The sequence below is a fragment of the Sciurus vulgaris genome, assembly GCF_902686455.1.
Source record: "Sciurus vulgaris genome assembly, chromosome: 8".
NCBI classification, from domain to species: Eukaryota; Metazoa; Chordata; class Mammalia; order Rodentia; family Sciuridae; genus Sciurus; species Sciurus vulgaris.
In genome coordinates, this window is record NC_136468.1 from 99,786,089 (window position 1) to 99,805,212 (window position 19,124).

Consider the following 19,124-nt stretch of genomic DNA (forward strand, 5'->3'; position numbering starts at 1 on the left):
CATATGGACTCCTGTAACATATTTCTTAGTTACATAGAAAACAGATTCCATTTCAACTTGATGTATGGATGTGTTGGAGAGGCAGACTTCCCCCTCCCCCAATTATGTTGCACAACTGAGGTTGCTATTCAGTAAAATCAGTAGAATAGTTAATCATTCAATGACTTGAATATGCAGTGACAAGAGGCTGAATAAGTTGTTTGTGAATAATGGAGAAATGCAGTTTAGCCTTCTAGACCCTGTAAAACAACCTGCATGTCACAGGCAGTATGTTGTTGTAAGTTCATAAAGGAATGCTGGTATATCTAGCTCCTATTCACATAAACCTGGTTGTGTGGTTAATTAAAAAGCGTTTTCTGTCTCCTAAAAAGGGAATGGGAATAGCTAACTGTCTTCTTTTAATGGAATTTGGTCACAGAACTAAGTATTCAGGCTAGATCTCAACCAAATCATGTAGATATTGAAGCATCCTAAAATAGCAGACTGAGTAGTCACATAAAGAAGTTGATTTTCAGGAATGTCAGATTCTCAAAGGGATTCACTATCCAAAAAGGCTTATCACAGCTCTAGAACAAGGACAGCAGTATTCTAATGCAATCCAGTGTGCCTAACAACTCTGAAAGAGATGTGCACTACCACAACTATGCTGTCACATCATTGTACATACTGTGTGTAGAAAGGGGGCCAAAAAGGCTACAGAGAAAGATGAACTGAGCTTTAAAATAAGATTGTCCCCAACTTACCACCATTTGACTTACAGTTTTTCAACTTAAAGATGGTGCACAATGAGCATTCAGTAGAAACCAAACTTTGAATTCTGAATTTAGACCTTTTCCTAGGCTAGATAAAGGCAGTAGGATCCTTTCTCTAGATGCTGGGCAGTGGCAGCAAACCGCAGTTCCCTGTCAGCCACACAAGGGAAAGAGCCAATATTCCACAGTGTACTGTGTTGCCATGATATTCAATAAATCACATGAGCTTTTCAACACTTTATTATAAAATACACATTGTGTTAGATGATTTTGTCCAACCTCAGCTGATAATGTAACTGTTCTGAGCAAGTTTAAGGTAGGCTAGGCTAAGCTATGATATTCACCTGTAAGACATATTAAATGCACTTTTGACACAATCTTTTCCAACTTATGATGTGTTTATTAGGACATAAGCCCATCATGAAGTTGAACTGCATCTGTATAGGACCATGATAGTGAAAAAATCAGAGGTGGCAGTGGAAGGGTGGTGGAAGCGACCACTGTAGAAATCAGAGCAAATCATGAGCAAAAGTTAAGTGTGAGCATGAAGTCAAATACAGGTAGAAAGTGAGGTTGTGATAGGAGAATAATGGGAGCCAAAGCTAGAAACTGAAGTTGGAGCTAAATGGTAAGAGTTTTGATGTGAAGCATGAGGCTATGCACTTATTTTGGAGAAGTAGAGAGATGATGAAAATCAATAACCAAGAAAATATATTAACATATCACATTGTATGGTAATTGGGCATTCATGTGTCTGTTTTCCCAGATAGAAGTGAATGGAGTGTGAGAAAGCAGAAGCCAAGTTTAATTCATGTTTACAAGTTCAGCTTCCTGCATGTTCCCTGGCAAATGGTAAATGCTTCAATTTGTTTTAGAGTAAAGAGGGAAAATGGATAGAAAAGAAGGAAGGGAAGAAAGTAGGGGAAGAAGAAAGGGGGAAGGAGCAGGAAGAAAGAGAGGTGGGGAGGATGAGTTAAGCTTTAAGAGAAAGACAGAGAGGAGACCATTGCATGGGTCCAGGCAAGCAACCACCAGTGACTTCATGACGGGGTGAGTAGCCAAAGGCTATGAGATGCTATGTAGCCATAAAACTTCAATTCTCACCTTCTTCTAAACAGTGCTTCTATAACCTGTTCATGATCAGTATTTAATGTTTTCATTCATTCTAAGAAGAAAGCATCTGTTAGGTATTGTTTTACCAGCACTGTTCATGAGTTGGTGCTCATTAATCCTATGCTTTTGCCCAGTTTCCCTTATGATCAGAGCAGGCATTTGCTGATGGCGAGAAGCAGAGTATGGCCATGGAAAAGGGAGATGGTAACTGACCCGTGGGGACCCCTGCATCCACACTGAGACTCTGCCCGTCTACCACCACTCACTCAACAGAGCAGCACATCTGTTATGCCTGACTGATGTTCACATCCTGCCAGCCCAAACATACTAAAAACTTGACCTTCAACTCAAACCCCCTTAATCCATATTCTCTATTATGTTTCTCTCCAGATTGGGTGGAATTTGGGTCAGCCTGGTTTAGGATGACGTTTTTTCTCCTCTAAGATTAAGATTTAATCTGTCTATCTGAGACCCACCTGAGGCATTTTCTGTTTATCCAGATAACCTTTCTGGGCTTTCTAAGCTTGTCATTTCCTCTTTGACTACATTTTATATACATATTTCATGATGCATTTATATAGCACACTTTCAAATCCTGAATCCTTATGGGTCCTCATTTACTTCCTTTAATAAGTAGCTATTTAGAAACGAAATTACCCTACAGAATTCTTAGAGAATACCTCTAGATGCACCATGGTAGCTGCCTTAGCATGTATAGTTATAAAAAGGAATTCAGAAATCTGACTGTTTAAAAAATGAATCTATAACATTCTCCAAATATAATTGCAGCTCCTTACAAGCTCAGAGATCACATGATTTGCATGTTGTCTCCTAGAAATTTGAGCAATGGATCTCTTTAACTTCAGGAATTCTCCCCTGATATCTCTTGTGAGCCAAACCAAAGCAAGCATATGATACCTGCCAGGAATGAAGACTAGGCTGAAGTGAACAATTGGCCAATCAAATTACAGTTTTCTACAATGACCATTTTTAATTATTTAGTGACCATCTATTATATGCTGATTGTTGGCAGAGAAGAAAGGAAGATTTCAAAAAACAAAAACAAAATCATGAATGAAAAATGGTTACCTTTCTTACGAAGCTATTTGGCGAAAGAAGCAACCAGGGACACATTATTAATAAAGTACAAGGCACGGCATGGCATCACTTCATACTAGTACAAAGGAGAGCAATTCTTAATATCCCCTTAAGAAAATACTGGGATAATCCCATTCTAGTGGAAGAGGGACACATGGCACGTGACTTGATATCATTAATCAATTTAATGAATGAGAGAAAGAATGGTAAAGGTAAGAGATTAGAGGCCAATTAACAGTCTTTCAGTGATCCAAACAAAGCATAATGAGGTTAAACTAAGGGAAATGAAAAATGAAAAGAAAGCAATAAATACGGAAACTATCTGGGAGATAGGGCATGCCTTTGTGAGGTCATTAATGCCATTCAGTACATTTTTCTGGCTCTCTCCCTTCTGGCACCCTTCTGATAGGATGGCACCTTCTGGTCTCGTGTTTGGTGCAGCATGACTAGAGTTGGCCAAAGAGTGGTGAGAGAGTGGTGGGGTTACTTCCCGGCTGGAGTACTTCATTTCCACCCTCAAAAGCTCTCTTTTCTTCTGACATCATCCTGGTAATGTTCAATCAAGTTAGTGACTATGGACCCCTGTTGGTGTGGGCACCTGGTGAATCCAATGAGATCACCCTCCCTGCCAACTTTCCACATATAAAGAAATAATTTTCGTTGGACTAAGTCACTTAAGATTGCCTACTATTTCAGCACAGCCTACCCTACCAATACATTTGTGTTTACCTCCTTTTTTTCATACTGCAGTAAACAAAGTAAAAAATAATATTCCCCCATGAATAAGATCAACTAGCCTAGCAGAAATCCAAGATATATTGACAGAAACACATTTGCACTCACAGGTGATGTGACAATAAGGACATCCTAGTTCTATTAATACTCCAGCATCTATTGCTTTTTATGAATTTTCCCAGGATTCTTTTTCCTGATGACTTCTCTTTGCCAGTAGATTTTATCAATATGCAAGTGTTTCATTACAACTATTAGTTGTCTTCTTTTTAACTTAGTACATATGAAAGGCTTTGAAATGAAGTATATGAATTGAATGACTGATTTGCACATCAGTATAAAATAAACCAAATTACCCATGCAGTGTATTCTTTTTCCTACTAAAGAATTCAACTGCAGAGATGAAAAGAGAAAATAAGAATGAGAATAGTAATGATATTTACTATGTAACTTGAGTAACTTTCAACATTTTACAGGAGAGTAGCATTTTGCCCTATGATGTCATTTTATGACAAGTTTCTTTTCAAAAATCTGGAATAGAATTGCAAATCTGGCAAGAACATGTTTTTAATTCTTATATCTCAAAAGACAAAAATAGATGTTGCTTAAAGGAAGTATTGTTATTTATTGTGAAGGCTAAGCAAAGCCAGGATACACGTGGTCCTAGACTCACGTCTTAGATTTCTTCATCTGTAAAGTGAGAGGAAATATATACTATCTCTTCTCAAAAAATAAGCAAGAACCAATGAGGTAAGATCTATAAAGCTTTTTGGCATCCCTGAAGCTGTTGTACAGGAACAAAATTGAATTGCCTGTTTAGGGAGTTTAAAGTTCAGCCTAGATAAGGAAGGTTTGTGGTGATACGAGGAAAATTAAAAAGGGAAGAACATAGTCAGATTCTTAAAAAGAAATCTCTTGCTATACACTTTAGCTTCCACAGCCTTCTAAAGGAATCAGCCAGCACATCTTTGTCACTTAACTTTTTTTAATCTGAACTGACAGATCACTGGAGAATAACTATAGGGAATAATCCCCACACTGGCAGAGGGGATGGATTAAATCAACCATGAAAATAAGCACTGGCCCATGTGTCTATAGCCTAAAAGAAATTTGAGTGAACATAGTGCTGTGTTTAAACCAGGCTCAGTAGCCAATGAATTGCCTGAAATATTTTCTCCTGCAAATCTTCATTTGAAGCAAAAGGCAAATGCTGATGTTTTGAAAGCCAGGGTGCATCATGCTTTGTTTGCTAAATTTAAAGAATTATTTTCTTGTTTATTAGCATAGAAACATAAAATGTACATACTTCATTCTTTTCTCCATATCCACAGCATCCTTTTTGGTAAATATAGTCTCTTTTCAACCTTAATAAAAGAAGTAAAAATTTCACGATAAAAATCATACTCAATAAATGTTGACTCTAATTTAAAAATTTTAATCTCCAGCGGAAGGTAGATTGGCCTTCTTGGAAGAGATCACCAAGAATGTATTAACTGTTTTTTCACATTTTCATATGGTGAAAATAATGGGGTTGATTGTTATATGAGCACTTTTTTGAGCTGCTTTCTCTTTCACACAAATGTATTTTCTGTCCTTCACCTCATGTTCTATCAACAGAGTGAGGCATGGATAATGGCGTACTGTGAATCTCAGACCTCTCAAACACACACACAACAACAACGTGATTATCACATATTGGAGAATGAACACGGAAAATTGACATCCAAAGAGCATTTCATCCTTTCTGCAGTATTCTTCACCAAGTCTCTGCCAAACTTCATGAAGGAAGGATACCAGTTGTTATGGAGGGTTAGGATTCTCTGGGTAAATTTGGTCTCATCTGTTGAGCAAATGGATTTCAAATCAAAAATTGATGTTTCTATATGCAGTATATAGATTCCCTACAGGTTATGCAAACATCAATAAAACAAAATCAAGGAACACATAGAATCTATCCCCAGGAATTCACTTTCAAATGCACGTTCAAATCTTATGAGTTCTATTTGGTATTGTATTAATTCCTGAACAAGACTTTAAAATTCAGTGGAAACAGGCAGGTGGGAGTTATTTTAATCTTTTTTTTTATTTTTTAATTCTTAGAAGTTTAGTATTAATAGAGCTGCATTTTCTTCTTTTACTCATTCTACTCATATGCTTATTTCAGGAGCAGTTTGATCGGCACCAAGTTCCTCACAACTTAAAAAAATAAAATAAAAAATAAAAAAAATCGCCAGTAATGATGATGCTTTTCCCATAACCTGGGGAGATCTCAGCAAGGCCTCAGTTTGTCCTACCTGGTCACAGAGAACTCCAGCCTCAGTTTCCCACCTTTGCACCCTTTAAGGTCCTTTTCTATATTTCTGTATTTTCTTTATTTCTTTTTTACATGTCTTTCTTCTTTTCTAGCATATTATCTGAAACAGTTTGCCTTCAAGGAAACTGAATTTATTAAAAATCCATATGCACATACTCCCTTAACTTGTTTATACAATTTTACAAATCAAAGATATGTATTAAATAAACTTAAATTTTTCCTTTGGTAAGAATTAACCTGTTGTACCACACTGGATAAGCCTGATACATGGATTAGTCTGTGAAGTCTTATTAGGGATAAACTGAAGAATTTCATTAGGCATATGCTTATTTTATATTGAAAATAGCTCATCAATTCCTCCAGAGACCCTGATATAAAGTTCATAAATTATATATGTATCTAATTATATAAATGTATATGTGTGCATAATATATATTAATATATAATACATTAATATTATATATAAAATTATAAATATATAATCATATATTACAATGTGATATATGTGTATGAGTGTGTGTGTGTGTATATATATATATACATATATGTGTATATATACATATATATATATACACACACACATATCTATACCCACACATATATAAAGAGACAAATAAAGAGGGTCACGAGGACCTAATATGATTACCCTTTGGAAATTCATATCTTGTCTTATCTCCCTAAGACAATTCCCTTCTCTTAAGAGTACCTTAATGCAGCCTGCTATATACTATGACCAACTCCAATAATAATTGTAAAATATGTACATTGATTACAAGGAATTATTTGATTCTTGGGCACTGAAGTCACTTACCCACGTGGAAAGCAGGAAGTTCCTGAAGTGGATGCCCCATCTCTGCCTAGAACAAATAACTCACTGATATGGGAAGATAGAAGTAATGGAGGGGCACTTCAGATAGTATAGGCATAGGTGCAATTTAGACTTCTGAGCTCCCTGGAATCAGGATGAGGCTGGAACTTCATATTAAATCTCCTCCTTGCTTGACTTGCTGCCCTTCCTGGCTTCTCCTAGGAGCCCTTTCTTAATAAATTACTTGCACTTGAATCCCTGGCTCTGGGTCTGAATCTGGGAGAATCCATTTTGGAAGACATGCTTTATAAGACTGTTGAGAAGACCAATAAAAAAGTTAATGTCAATTACTTAGAGTCGTACCTGGTGCATAAAAACTTGTAGTTATCATACATGATGTAGCCACAGTTTTAAAACTGAATTTTTAAAAAAATTAATCATACCTGTGGTTAAAAGTCAGTTCAGTCCAGAGGGTTTATAAAGACATTCAGAGTTCATAGCTATACTCCTCACACCCTCAAGATTACTCCACCAGGGCATTCACATTGAATCATTTCTGGGGTTTAGCCTCTATACTTCTAAATACTGAACTTCCAACTGATCTCTATTCTGGTTGTTTGTTCATTTAGACGCAGGATCTCGCTGAGTTGCTTAGGGCTTTACTAAGTTGCTGAGTCTGGCTTTGAACTTGTGATCCTCCTGCCTCAGCCTTATACTTTAGCAAATGTTCATCATACTGCATTTTACAGCATAATTGGTGTTATAGACCCAAGCCACTGGGAATTACAGGTGTGAGCCACTGCGCCTGGCCTTGATCTCCATTCTTGATCTATTGACTTTGTGTATTATATGTTCATTTCCTGGTACAATGTATGATGGTTTTGCTCACTTTCTCTTCTTCCCTCCTGCTAATAGAAGTATAGCACATATGATACTATAAATTGCATATTTAAATCTCTATTTGTTCTTCCAACTATAGAAATATCTCTTGGTTCCCCATTTAGCACTCTGATTCTCACTTCGCCTCCCTCACTCTCACCAACTTTTCACTTTTACATGATCAAGGATCATAGCATTTATGTCCTCATTAAATCTTTCATGATTTGTTCATATAGGTTGCTCCAAAAATTGAAAGTCAGTCAACACTCTTAATTTCAGTTTGGCTATCTTATTATTTCCTGTGGAACCAAGAACAAGAACAGAGTCCTTCTTACTCTGTTTTAATATCATTCAAGAAAATATCCAAATGGAGCATCTTTTTATACTTCAGCAAATGCTCATCATACCACATTTTATTGCATAATTGGGCATTATAGTCAGCTTTTGTGTTGCTGTGAACAATATGCCTGACAAGAGCAATTTACAGGAGGAAAAGTTTGATTCGTCTCAATAGTTGCAGAGGTTCAGTAGGTAGTTGGCTGACTCCATAGCTCTAGGCCTGAGGTGAGGTAGAATATCATGGTGGAAGGACACGGCAGAGGAAAGCAGCTCAGGACATGGCAACCAGGAAGCAGAGCCTTGCTCACCAAGGACAAAAATATAAAGACATAACCCCAGTGACCTACTTCTTCTAGCCACACCCTATCTGCCTATAGTCATCACCGAGTTAGTTCATATCAGTGGATTAATCCTCTGATTAGGTTATACCTCTCATATTCTAATTATTTGTCTCTGAAAATTCTTGCATGATCTCACACATGAGATTTTGGGAGACACCTTATTTCTAAACCACAACATATTGCATGTTTCATTCATTATTCCTTGTAAAACCGTACACTTTTTTCTTTCTTTTTTTTGTTTTGTTTTTGTTTGTTTTTTGTTTTGGGGGTACAGGGATTGAACTCAGGGGCACTTGACCACTGAGTCACACCCCCAGCCCCATTTTGTATTTTATTTAGAGACAGGGACTCTTCATTGAGTTGCTTAGTGCCTTGCTGTTGCTGAGGCTGACTTTGAACTCACTATCCTCCTGCCTCAGCCTCCCAAGTCTCTGGAATTACAGGTGTGCAACAATATGCCCGGCAATGAAGTTCCTTTAAGCCATCTTTTTTTTATATATAAGAAGAAACGTGTGCTTTTCTTAGGAAGTGAAATCTTAACATATCATTTTTTCTATAGCATTGAATCCATTCAGTTTTTCTTCTTGAAGTTCAATCAATGGTTTGTTCAGATTTGAAACAGCTTCTTCATAACTGGATTGTGATTTTCCTGAACAGCTTTTGTTTTTTATGAAGTTGCTAGTTTCTTTTTTTTTTTTTTTTACATTCCCAAATTCTTCCCAAATGTCTACCGTTTTATCACTTCTTTAGCATCCCCATTTTTTTCTGCAGGTATTTCACCAAGGGCCTTACACTCTGACCTGGATTGGTCACTGTCTAGAACTGCTGGACAGTGTCATAGTGGGGCTCCCTCATGACGCACTTCAGATTGCCACACACTTTCCTGGATCCTAGGTCTTCATCTTTCTTAGTTTATTGTTTCATTTTATTAATGTACTTATTCAACTTTGTAAGGAAAATTATGTAAAGAAAAGGGTTCTAAACCTTTGTAAGTTCCAAAAATCAGCTTACTTTGATCATGCTTTTGCCAGATAATTTTGCTAGCAGTGGAATTCTTGATGGGAGTTCAGTCTCACTCAGAAGCTTTTTGTTGTTTGGTTTGGTTTGGTACTGGGGATTGAACCCTGGGCCACTTTACCACTGAACTATATCCCCAGCCCTTTTGTTTTTTATTTTGAGGCAGGATCTTGCTAATTTGCTGAGGGAGGCCTGAAACTTGCAATCCTGCCTTAGCCTCCTGAGTCACTGGTATTCTTTCTCAGAACTTGGAAGGCATCACTCCTTTGACTTTAGCTACAAACTTTTACTAATGACAGTCAATTGCATGGTAATAATGCTAGTGTGATTTACATTTCTTTGTAGATAGACTTTTGTTTTCTCTACAAAATCTTTTTGGATTTTGATATGCATCCTTGGTGTTCTTCAGTCCCATGTGTTTCTTTCTTTCTTTCTTTCTTTCTTTCTTTCTTTTTTTATTTATTTTTCTTGTTAACAAATGGGATATATGTTGTTTCTCTGTACATGGAGTAAGTCTTTATCTTGGTTGGCACTCATTAGGAATGGAAGGATTCCTAAGGACTTGGGAGAGTAGTGGAGAGCTCAGTGTGTTGGAGTGAATTTGTGGACAGACAGGCCTCTTTACAGTAAATGAGAGAAGCACTTAACTTTGGGGTGCCAGATCCACATTAGAAATCCTAATTTTTCTCCAGACAGATTTTTCAATTTCTTTAGAGGAGAGTCTTTTCATTATGTTTCAGTCATTTTAGGCATAGCTATGCAGTACTGTAAAGGCGAAGATGGTAGGGAGGCCAGCTCTTCCATGAAAAAGGGTCAGCAAATCCCTCTGGGAATCCAGAGCCACTTGCCCCTTCTGAGTCTTTAGCTTCTCTAACATGCTGGACAGGTCCAGCTCCTCCTGGAGTAGCCCTGCCAAAGCTCCTTCCCTCTGCTTTCAGGGCACATGTTTACTCTTTTCATCTTTCCTATTTAATAAAGCATCTGAAATCTAATGTTCTGTCTCAGATTTAACTCTTATTAAATGTACTTCAACAAGAGTGCCCCCCAAAATGTCAACAAAGGTAACAGTGATTAATGAATTGCTCTAATTTCCAAAAGAAGGCACTAAAGAACAACTGATTTCTGGCTGCTTCTTTTCTTTTCAACCCATTATTTGTTTCTTTGTATCCCCTCTCTTCACCCCAATGGGTAGAACAAATTGTTCAAATGAAGTTTCCCCAAAGTTTTGGAGGGAGATGGATTAGCAAGTTGCTCTGGTTCAAAGTCAAGGGAAGAGCTGCTCCCTCCCCACTTACTGTGATTCAGTAAGGGCTGATGGGAGCCCCAAGGGCAATGGCTCCTGATCCCCGGGGATGGTTCTTTAGAATGCAGATTTTGCTCTACTCTCTGGAAACTACTGTCCTAACAAGCTCCCTTGGTGATTCTGGTCCACAATTTGAGATAGGCCGCAAGAGTTGTTGGAAACAACCAAGCTAAGAAAAAGGTCTGGGTGACTCAGGCTACTGATGGAAATTTGTAGGGATATTTTCACTGGAAAATTTTTTTCTCTTTGTTTTCCCTGGACATCTCAAGAAACACTCAGAACTCTGCCTTACATGCAAAAGAAGCAAAAAGACAGATTAAGGACATGTGTAGCAATATTTTTGGAGCTGATAACACTGACCATATGTGAGATGTTACACATCATCATCTTTGAGGCAGAATTGATTTTGCTTGTTTCTGACTGTTGCCAAGAATAAAGGCAGATTTCCCAGCAAGTTTTCACCTTCTGTGCTTTTTCAAAATCCTCAATCCCCAACTATCTACATTTTTTTTCCATCTGCTTTGCAAAACTTCTGCATGCTAGTGTAGACTAGAGATGTCCTTAATGAGGACACCAGAGATGGTTCCTGGTTCATTCACCTTAGATGTTATTATCTAATGGCTGTGTGTGGATGTCCAATTTAGTAACTCAGATTCTTCCTGTTAGGTTGTTTAAGAGTCTATTATTCCTTCTTCTAGAGATTTTAGTGGGCCACAAAAGTAAACAATAAATACAGACCAGGGAGACAAAGACAACATGAGAAATCATGAGATCCCTTTTCACTGGTTCATGGGCTCAGTGAGTTTTTGTTTGTTTGTTTGTTTGTTTGTTTGTTTGTTTGTTTTAATGAGCCTGATCTGAAAGTGACTGCCCCCAGCTGAGAACAAATCCAGCTAGAGAACTCTCAGCTGCCACAAATGATCCTCTAGGACAGCAGGTCACAGAGTTCTGGGGCCAATACGACCTGATGCCCATTTGCTTCCCTTAAAATGAAGAGTTTGAGAATAGTGTTGCCGCCACCCCATGTCTAAGAAGGGAGGAAACACTGTCTTGCCATCAAGACAAATTTGTGACAAGAATAGAGCACACTGTGTCCCTTCTCCTCCTCATACCTCTTACTGTCCCTTCCTACCACCTCCTTCCCACCCCCTCATATGTCTCTGTTCCTTATAATAACTCATGGCTATGGCTCTTACTCAAATTAGCATCTTTAGTCTCAGAATGCACATTTACATTTCATGTTAGCAGGCTTTAAAAAACATGATTTGCCTGTAGCAGAACCAATATTATTATATGTGTACAAAATTTCCCAGGAGCTGAACAATTCATCACCAAGGAGACATCCTTCAGTTTAGTCTTTGGAACTAGGTACCTGCACCACCTCTTCTCAAGAGCACAGCCATGGCGTAACTTGCTCTCTATCTACAAGTGAGCAGTTTCTTTTGTTCAAACCCTCAGGGAAGAGTAGGTTTCCCCACCTGTATATGTAATTCTGTTATGCTAACAGGCTTTGGAAGCTGCAGACTTAAGACAGAGTTTCTCAGAGAGCACTCACAAGCTGTGCAAATTTGACTCTCCTGTGGCTCCATCAGCACAGCCCTTGCTGGTGGCTGCCCTGTGTACTCAGGACCACAAAGTCCTGCAGAGCAGAAGAAGATTATTTCATTCCCTTGTGGCACCTCAAGGCAGTGTAGCTTTGTCCCCAGTGTATGAATATAGGAAGAGCTCTTTAAATTTGAATACACACATTTAAATTTGGTCATTTTAATAATTTTAAAATGCACAACTCAGCAGCAGTAAGTACCTTCCCAATGTTGTCCAACCATCACCATTACCCAGTTCCAGAGCTTTATCATTACCCCCAAAGAAAATCCATACCCCTTAGCAGTTACTCCCAATTCTACCTGCCCCCACAACTCATACTCCAGAGGCCACTACTGTGCTTTCTGTCTTTATGTATGTACCTATTCTGGATATTTCATATAAATGGAATCATACACTATGTGGCCCCTCGTGTCTGGCTTCTTTCATTCAGCATCATATTCTCAAGGTTGTTTAATTTGGTTTTGCTGGGTACTCTTTCTCTCCTAGGACCAGGGGACTGGGCTAAGGGTGGGTTTAGAGAATTATTACCACCGTACTTTTTGCAGGGATCCTGGTCATTTTCAAGGATAAGCCCTGCCCACTTCCTTCCTCTTCAGCATGAGTCTTTTCCCCTCTGTACACATTTCCATGAGATTACTCTAGTTTCCAGATATGCCCAAAGGTATGTAAGTATCAGCAGTAAGTCAGAGCTTTCTGCTACTGCTCAGCAGACCCTCAAACCCAATCCAGCACTTTGACCACATATGCCTAAACCCAAAAAGCCCAAGAAAATGCTAAGTGGAGAACTGACTAGAGTTAATATAACAGCATGATGTTATACCTTGGCATGAAGTAGGAGAGGGTGTTGCTAACAACCACACTTCTTTTAGCATTTGATTGCCATTTTGCTTTCTGTCCCTTCCTAAGCATGGGACACATTCTATAATCTTTCATGAACTTGTTTTCCAAATGCAGATACAGTCAGCCTTTTGTATCCTCTGGTTCCACATCTTCAGATTCAACCATCCATGGTTCAAAAATATTTTTTAAAAAATATTAAATTTTTTTCTCTGTCATTATTTCCTTTTTTTTCTTGTCATTATCCCTAAACAATGCATACAGCAAATACTTATATAGCATTTACATTGTATTAGACATAAGGAGTCTCTAGAGACAATTCAAGGCATATAGTAGGACTGTATAGATCCAATGCATTTACTAAACTGTTTTATAGTAGGGACTTGGGTATCATGGATTTTGCTATCTGGGGGGTTGCTTGAACAGATCTCCCATGGAAACCAAGGGACAAGTGTATATATGATGTTTTTGACTCTCGAATCCCCAAATCCCTTCAAGTATAACACAGATGTTTCTGATGGTGTGGCTCTATTTAAGTGTGGAGTTTACTGAGGACACCTTTATCAAACATTTAAAATGGGAAATTATTTACCAAACATTAAAATGGGAAATTACTAGAAATATCAAAAGCAAACGAAAGGAGAAATACAGAATTCTTAGCTACTCTTTTTTCATATTAAATTATTTATTTGGGAACTTTAAAGTCCTTGGAATTTTGCTTTGTGTTTCCTTTTTAAAACTGTAAGTTTTTAAATTTTCAAGATATATTTCTGTGCAGCTTTTCTTTTCTCATAGCTGCTGTTATTGTAGTTAAATTTCACATTTCACATTGGCCTACAGAGTGGATAGTAACCAGATCTAGGAAACAATCATAAAAGGACATAAATACCAGGGACAAGTAAAAATCTTTAATCTTCATGCCTATGGTCAGAGTTTTACCCCAAGAAGCATCATTTTATCCACAATCTTTCTTTGTAGTTCAAATATGCCCTTGAACCTTCCTAACTTCAGGCACTTTTAAAAATTCTTCTGTGTCCATATTTCACTATGCCTTATAAGATGAGCCATTTAGAGACACTACATTTTCACTTTTTTTCTTTCATTTTCATATTATTGAGTAGCTTTGGCATTTTTTAGACCAGAGTCATGTTCTTATACATTCCCCTCATTGCCCATTTTTTTTTGCATCCACTATACACCTGAACGCATTTTATTTTCCATCTTTTTTTTTTTTTTTTTTTTGCTTGCAAATGCCAAATTAGTTTATGTAACTCAAAAGGGTTTTGCTTAGGTTTATGCCTTTCCAGTCAAACTGCTGTTACAGGAAAGAAATAGCCAAACAATGTGAACTCACCGATATAAAACATCGAAGACATGTTTGGGACCCTGTCTCATTAGTAGGTTAGGGTCTGTTGCACCTACTTGTCTGCCAATATCTATCTGCCAATATTCCCCAGTCTTTCCTGTTTCTAAATGTTGATTTAGATAAATGCTTTTCTAACCAAAATGAAACAGTATGGTATTTAAGTCAACCGTGAAAATAAGCACTGGCGTATGTGCCCCCACTTGAAAAAAGTCCATACAGGCTTGATTTGAATCAGGCAAGAGGCCAAATGCAATCAGGTTCCCAAAGTCTGTCACTCCACCAAAAGGAAGAGGAGAGGATCCCCCAGATTGCAGAAGACCTTGAAAGGCTGGAATTGAGCTTTCATCTTCCATCAAATATGATTTTGTAGAATAGGAAGAGGGAGAAGGTGGCAAATGAGGCCTTCCTCTTCAAGTTCTGATAAAGGGCACAATGACTGGGTAATTTCTAGCTTATCTCTACCTCTACAGTCCTGTTACAAGTTCCAGGTCACCCTGGGCTAGTGCAAAACTTCAAATAGACACAGAGAGACTCAGTGACCTGATGAAGACTTGCTGTTCAAATGGCCCATTGTGGATGCCCTGTATGGTACCTGAGATCACAGAACTGGTCATTGGTGTCCCCAGAAAAAGTCAAGCTATCACTTTACCAATATAATTTTATCTTCCTAGAAATAAGCCTGATTTATGTTTGAAATCTGACTTACAAATGTTAATTAGGAGGATTCGAACTCTCACCCTTTTTACTAGGTAGGCTCCCTACCTACCTTCGTTGTACTTTAAGTTACTCAAAACTTCCCTGAGTTTGAGACAGTCCATTCTTAGCACTGCGTCCACCTAAAAGCTATGCTGTCTTCTGGATGTCTCTCCAACCTGACATACCCTCTCTTCCTTCACCTCACTATCCTAAACCCTGTCTGCCCACGTGGCACATCTGTCTTGTGCACTGCTTTGGCCTCTACAACCCACAAAGGATCCTGTCTCTTTATTCTCCCAATTCAGTCCTTTTGGTCAGTTTCACACTATTGACAACTTCATCCATGGACAGATAAGTATGAAGTATCTAAACTTCTACCTTTAGCAGGACTCTGTAAGAGGCACCTCCAAACCAGATTGTTTTTTATGAATTAATCTTATTTAGATTGTGAACTCCCTGAGGCAGGACTAGCTTTCCTTTTTAAATTCTGCCTATTACCTGGCACATTACCAGTGCCTAGCTGATATTCAATAAATTTTACAAAGTGAGTTTTAGCTTTACAAAAATAGTCACTGGTTAACTCTCTTACAGAGAAATTTCCTCAGGTGCCCTCATTATTGTTCAATGCACATGTATATTTCAAGAACACAGTTGTGTGAAGGCAGGTGTATCATATGCCAAATCATATCACATAATTTTCACTAGAATTTTTTTAATGGGCATTTTTCAAAATAGGAACTAGTTTTATGTTGCAAAAGGGGGAATTATTGCTTTTGGAAATCTTGACTAACTGTAGGTAGAGGATAAGCAGGAAAACTTTGCAGCTAAGGCCTGCTGGTTCAAAGTTGCTCCTTATACCAACGTCCATGGGCTTGTTAGAAAGCGTGTAGGCTGAGACTTTGGCAAAGAAGGAAGTGAATTTGGTTTTCAGCAGTAACTTTCTCTAGTCCATGCTTTGGCTTCCTGCAACAGAAATTGTTCAGTGCTAGATGGACATAAGAACAAACTTAGTGTTCTCAGTACTAAGACAGCCCATCAACTCTTGCCTTTCATATAACAAGAAAATCTTGAAAGATAATTTCATTCTTTCAATTCCTGCCTGTCTGTGAGGTGCTTTAAAAGAATTACTTTTAAAGGGGTTATGCAAGGAATGGAGCTTATTTGCAAGTACACGCTAATGTGTCGGGTCATCACACTACATATTTCAGTCACCTACCATATTCCTCTGGTTTGGGGGCTCTGTCTTTTTGATCAGCAGGCAAAAAAAAAATTAAAAAATTACATGTTGGCAAAATGGAGAGGCACATGCATGAGAAACTATTTTTAAGAAAAAAACACACTATAGAAACATGAAACTAAGATGTCTAAGCAGATTGGTAGAGGTCTGAATAAAGAGTGAAAATGGAACCATTCATGGTATTGATGATGAGTGAAAAGGAGAATATAAACAATTTAGTGGTCTGTTCTTAACTCCAGTCAAGCATTTACCAAAAGAATTTAACTGGTTGAACTTTGAAAATCTACATCAGATCTTGACCTGAGTATATTTCACAAGCAGTGTGGAAAGGGAGAGAGGGAGTCCTTAAAAACATCTCTGTTCCTTGTATACCCCCTTTAAAAGGGATGCTTTTACAGCAATTCCCACTGCCTTTCAGAGGAAATGTCTGATGTATTACATTCTGCTCCGAATTTGTAAAAAATTCCCAAGAAGTGATTTTATTTCTCTGAGGACCTCACAGCCCTCTTAAACACTAAAGAGCTTCAGTGAAAGAAGGCAAACTTTCTCTAAAGGAGGCCCTTCTCAACTTGCACCGGACAAGCCATCAAGACGCAGCAGGATGTTTTTGTCATGTTTGTTTCACTCTCTTTTCTTACAGCTACCTCATCCCTGAACTCCCAACTGCAACAGCTCCAGCAGCTCCAGCAGCTCCAGCAGCAGCAGCAGCAGCAGCAGCAACAACAGCAGCAGCAGCAGCAGCAGCAGCAACAGCAGCCTCCTTCAGCGCCAACCAGCCAGCACCCACAGCCAGCCACACAGGTGCCCTCACAGCCCCAGCAGCCTCCACAGCCCCAGCCCACCCCGCCCCAGCAGCCGCCACCTGCCTCCCAGCAGCTGCCAGCTCCTCCATCTCAGCTGCAACAGGCGCCTCAGCCCCAGCAGCATCAGTCCCATTCCCACCCGCAGAACCAGAACCAGCCATCTCCAACCCAGCAGAGTGCAAGCCCCCCTCAGAAGCCCAGTCAATCTCCGGGACATGGCCTGCCGTCGCCGCTCACGCCACCCAATCCTCTACAGGTACGATTTCCAGCCACCCCTCAAGGAGCACAGAGGACCTTTCCATGGTGCCGTGCCATCCCCAAAGGCAAAGGGCCAGCACAACTTAGCATCCAGTTCTGCAGCATCTAATTCAAATTGATCTCTTAGACATAGGGAAGAGGAAGCAAATAGCAGGCAGCCGGGGATGCATGTAAACGAAACAAATAGAAGCCCACTGGTGTTGCCCTCCAAAGGATAAATGTTATCTCTTTCCTTCTGTGAGAGGCCAGCTCTGTAAGTGCACTTGTAGCCTGTAATAATTCCATTTTATGATACTTTTTGAAGGCAGCAAAGATAGCATCCAATTAAAATTATTACTAGCACAGTTTTGTAGCCCCGTGGAGAACCGCATCTACTGTCCATGAGGCATGGTGGTTATTTCTCTATATTATGAATACAACAGTGGCTTACCTTAAGTACTTTCTGCTCTTTTGTTTTTATTTTTCTAAAGACTCTCTGGGGTTAGGAGGGCAAAGAAACTTATCCCCAGTCTTACGTCCCAGATTCCAACCATTACTCCACAGACTTGTTAGTGTTAGAGCCTCAGCAAATATGCATCTTTATAAAATAATAAAGCTGCTATATATTTCCTTTATTACTGTGAGGCTGAGGGTACCACAATGGATGCTTCAGGTTAATCATGAAAGCTCATCTTTCACTTACCACCACTGAGAAAGAAATAGAAGCATTCAGGAATATATAAGTTTAAACTTCAGAAAAACATTCTTCACATAGACACCCTTAAAAGAAATTAACTTCCCAACATAATGATTATGATGTCAACACATCAGATCTAGAAATTAACAGTTCAGTGGAGCCATCCAGACTTTGACTTACATGATGATGAATTCTGCAGTAAGAGTTCAGATGATTTAGTATGCTCAGAGTTCAGTGACAAACTCTAACGCAGTGAGCAGTGAGTGTGCTCATTTGGATACCAATTCACCCTTCCTTCATGGTGGGCCTTGTCCTGTCCTCCCCAACTGGAGGATGGCAATAGAGATGGCATTCGTGGCTACTGAATGAGGAAATAATGCACAATCAAGATAAAAATTAAAAATAAATCTAAAAAAATAAAATTAATAAATTAATAAATCTAAGAAAAAAAGATATTCATACTCAAAGAGAAGACAGGTGGATTAGGGACTTAGAATGTTTGGACCAGCTTTATTTGTTGTCCCATATCTTTGTCCCTTTTAACTTGGATTCTCAGTGTGGTCCAAAGTTTTCCTGGGGGGTCGGGGGGGAACACTTGGGTGAGATGAGTAATTGTGTTTGGCACTTGGGCCAAGGCCACTTCCAGTATGAACATTTTCCTGAGTCAGTTGGAGTTGTAGTTTCACAAATCTTAACAAGGAAGAGACAACCTAATACCTTTGACATGGCCCTGAAATGAACATAAGCTTAAAAAGCCTTCACTAGACACTTGACATCTAAGGAGAGAGGAGGTATAATCAAATTTACAAAATGCATAATTAAATCAACCCTAATGTTTTCAACATCTGCAGTTCAACTCTATTGTTCCAAAGAATGAGTTTAATACTTTTTAACAACAGTTCAATTAGATGTGCCTGTATACAATGTAATTTAACACTTCCTGTTGCCCG

At 38.7% G+C, this 19,124-nt stretch overlaps 1 protein-coding gene across 6 annotated transcripts in view; it reads left to right on the forward strand.

The window, feature by feature from the left end:
* Positions 1-19,124, forward strand: part of POU6F2 (POU class 6 homeobox 2) — a gene marked incomplete at its 5' end in the record, with an annotated part of 470,230 nt that overhangs the window by 325,948 nt on the left and 125,158 nt on the right. For all 6 annotated transcript variants that reach the window (XM_079151761.1, XM_079151758.1, XM_079151760.1 and 3 more), the window contains one exon: positions 17,078-17,496. In XM_079151761.1, the coding sequence (XP_079007887.1) occupies positions 17,078-17,496 (419 nt within the window). The remainder of the gene's footprint in view (positions 1-17,077; positions 17,497-19,124) is intronic.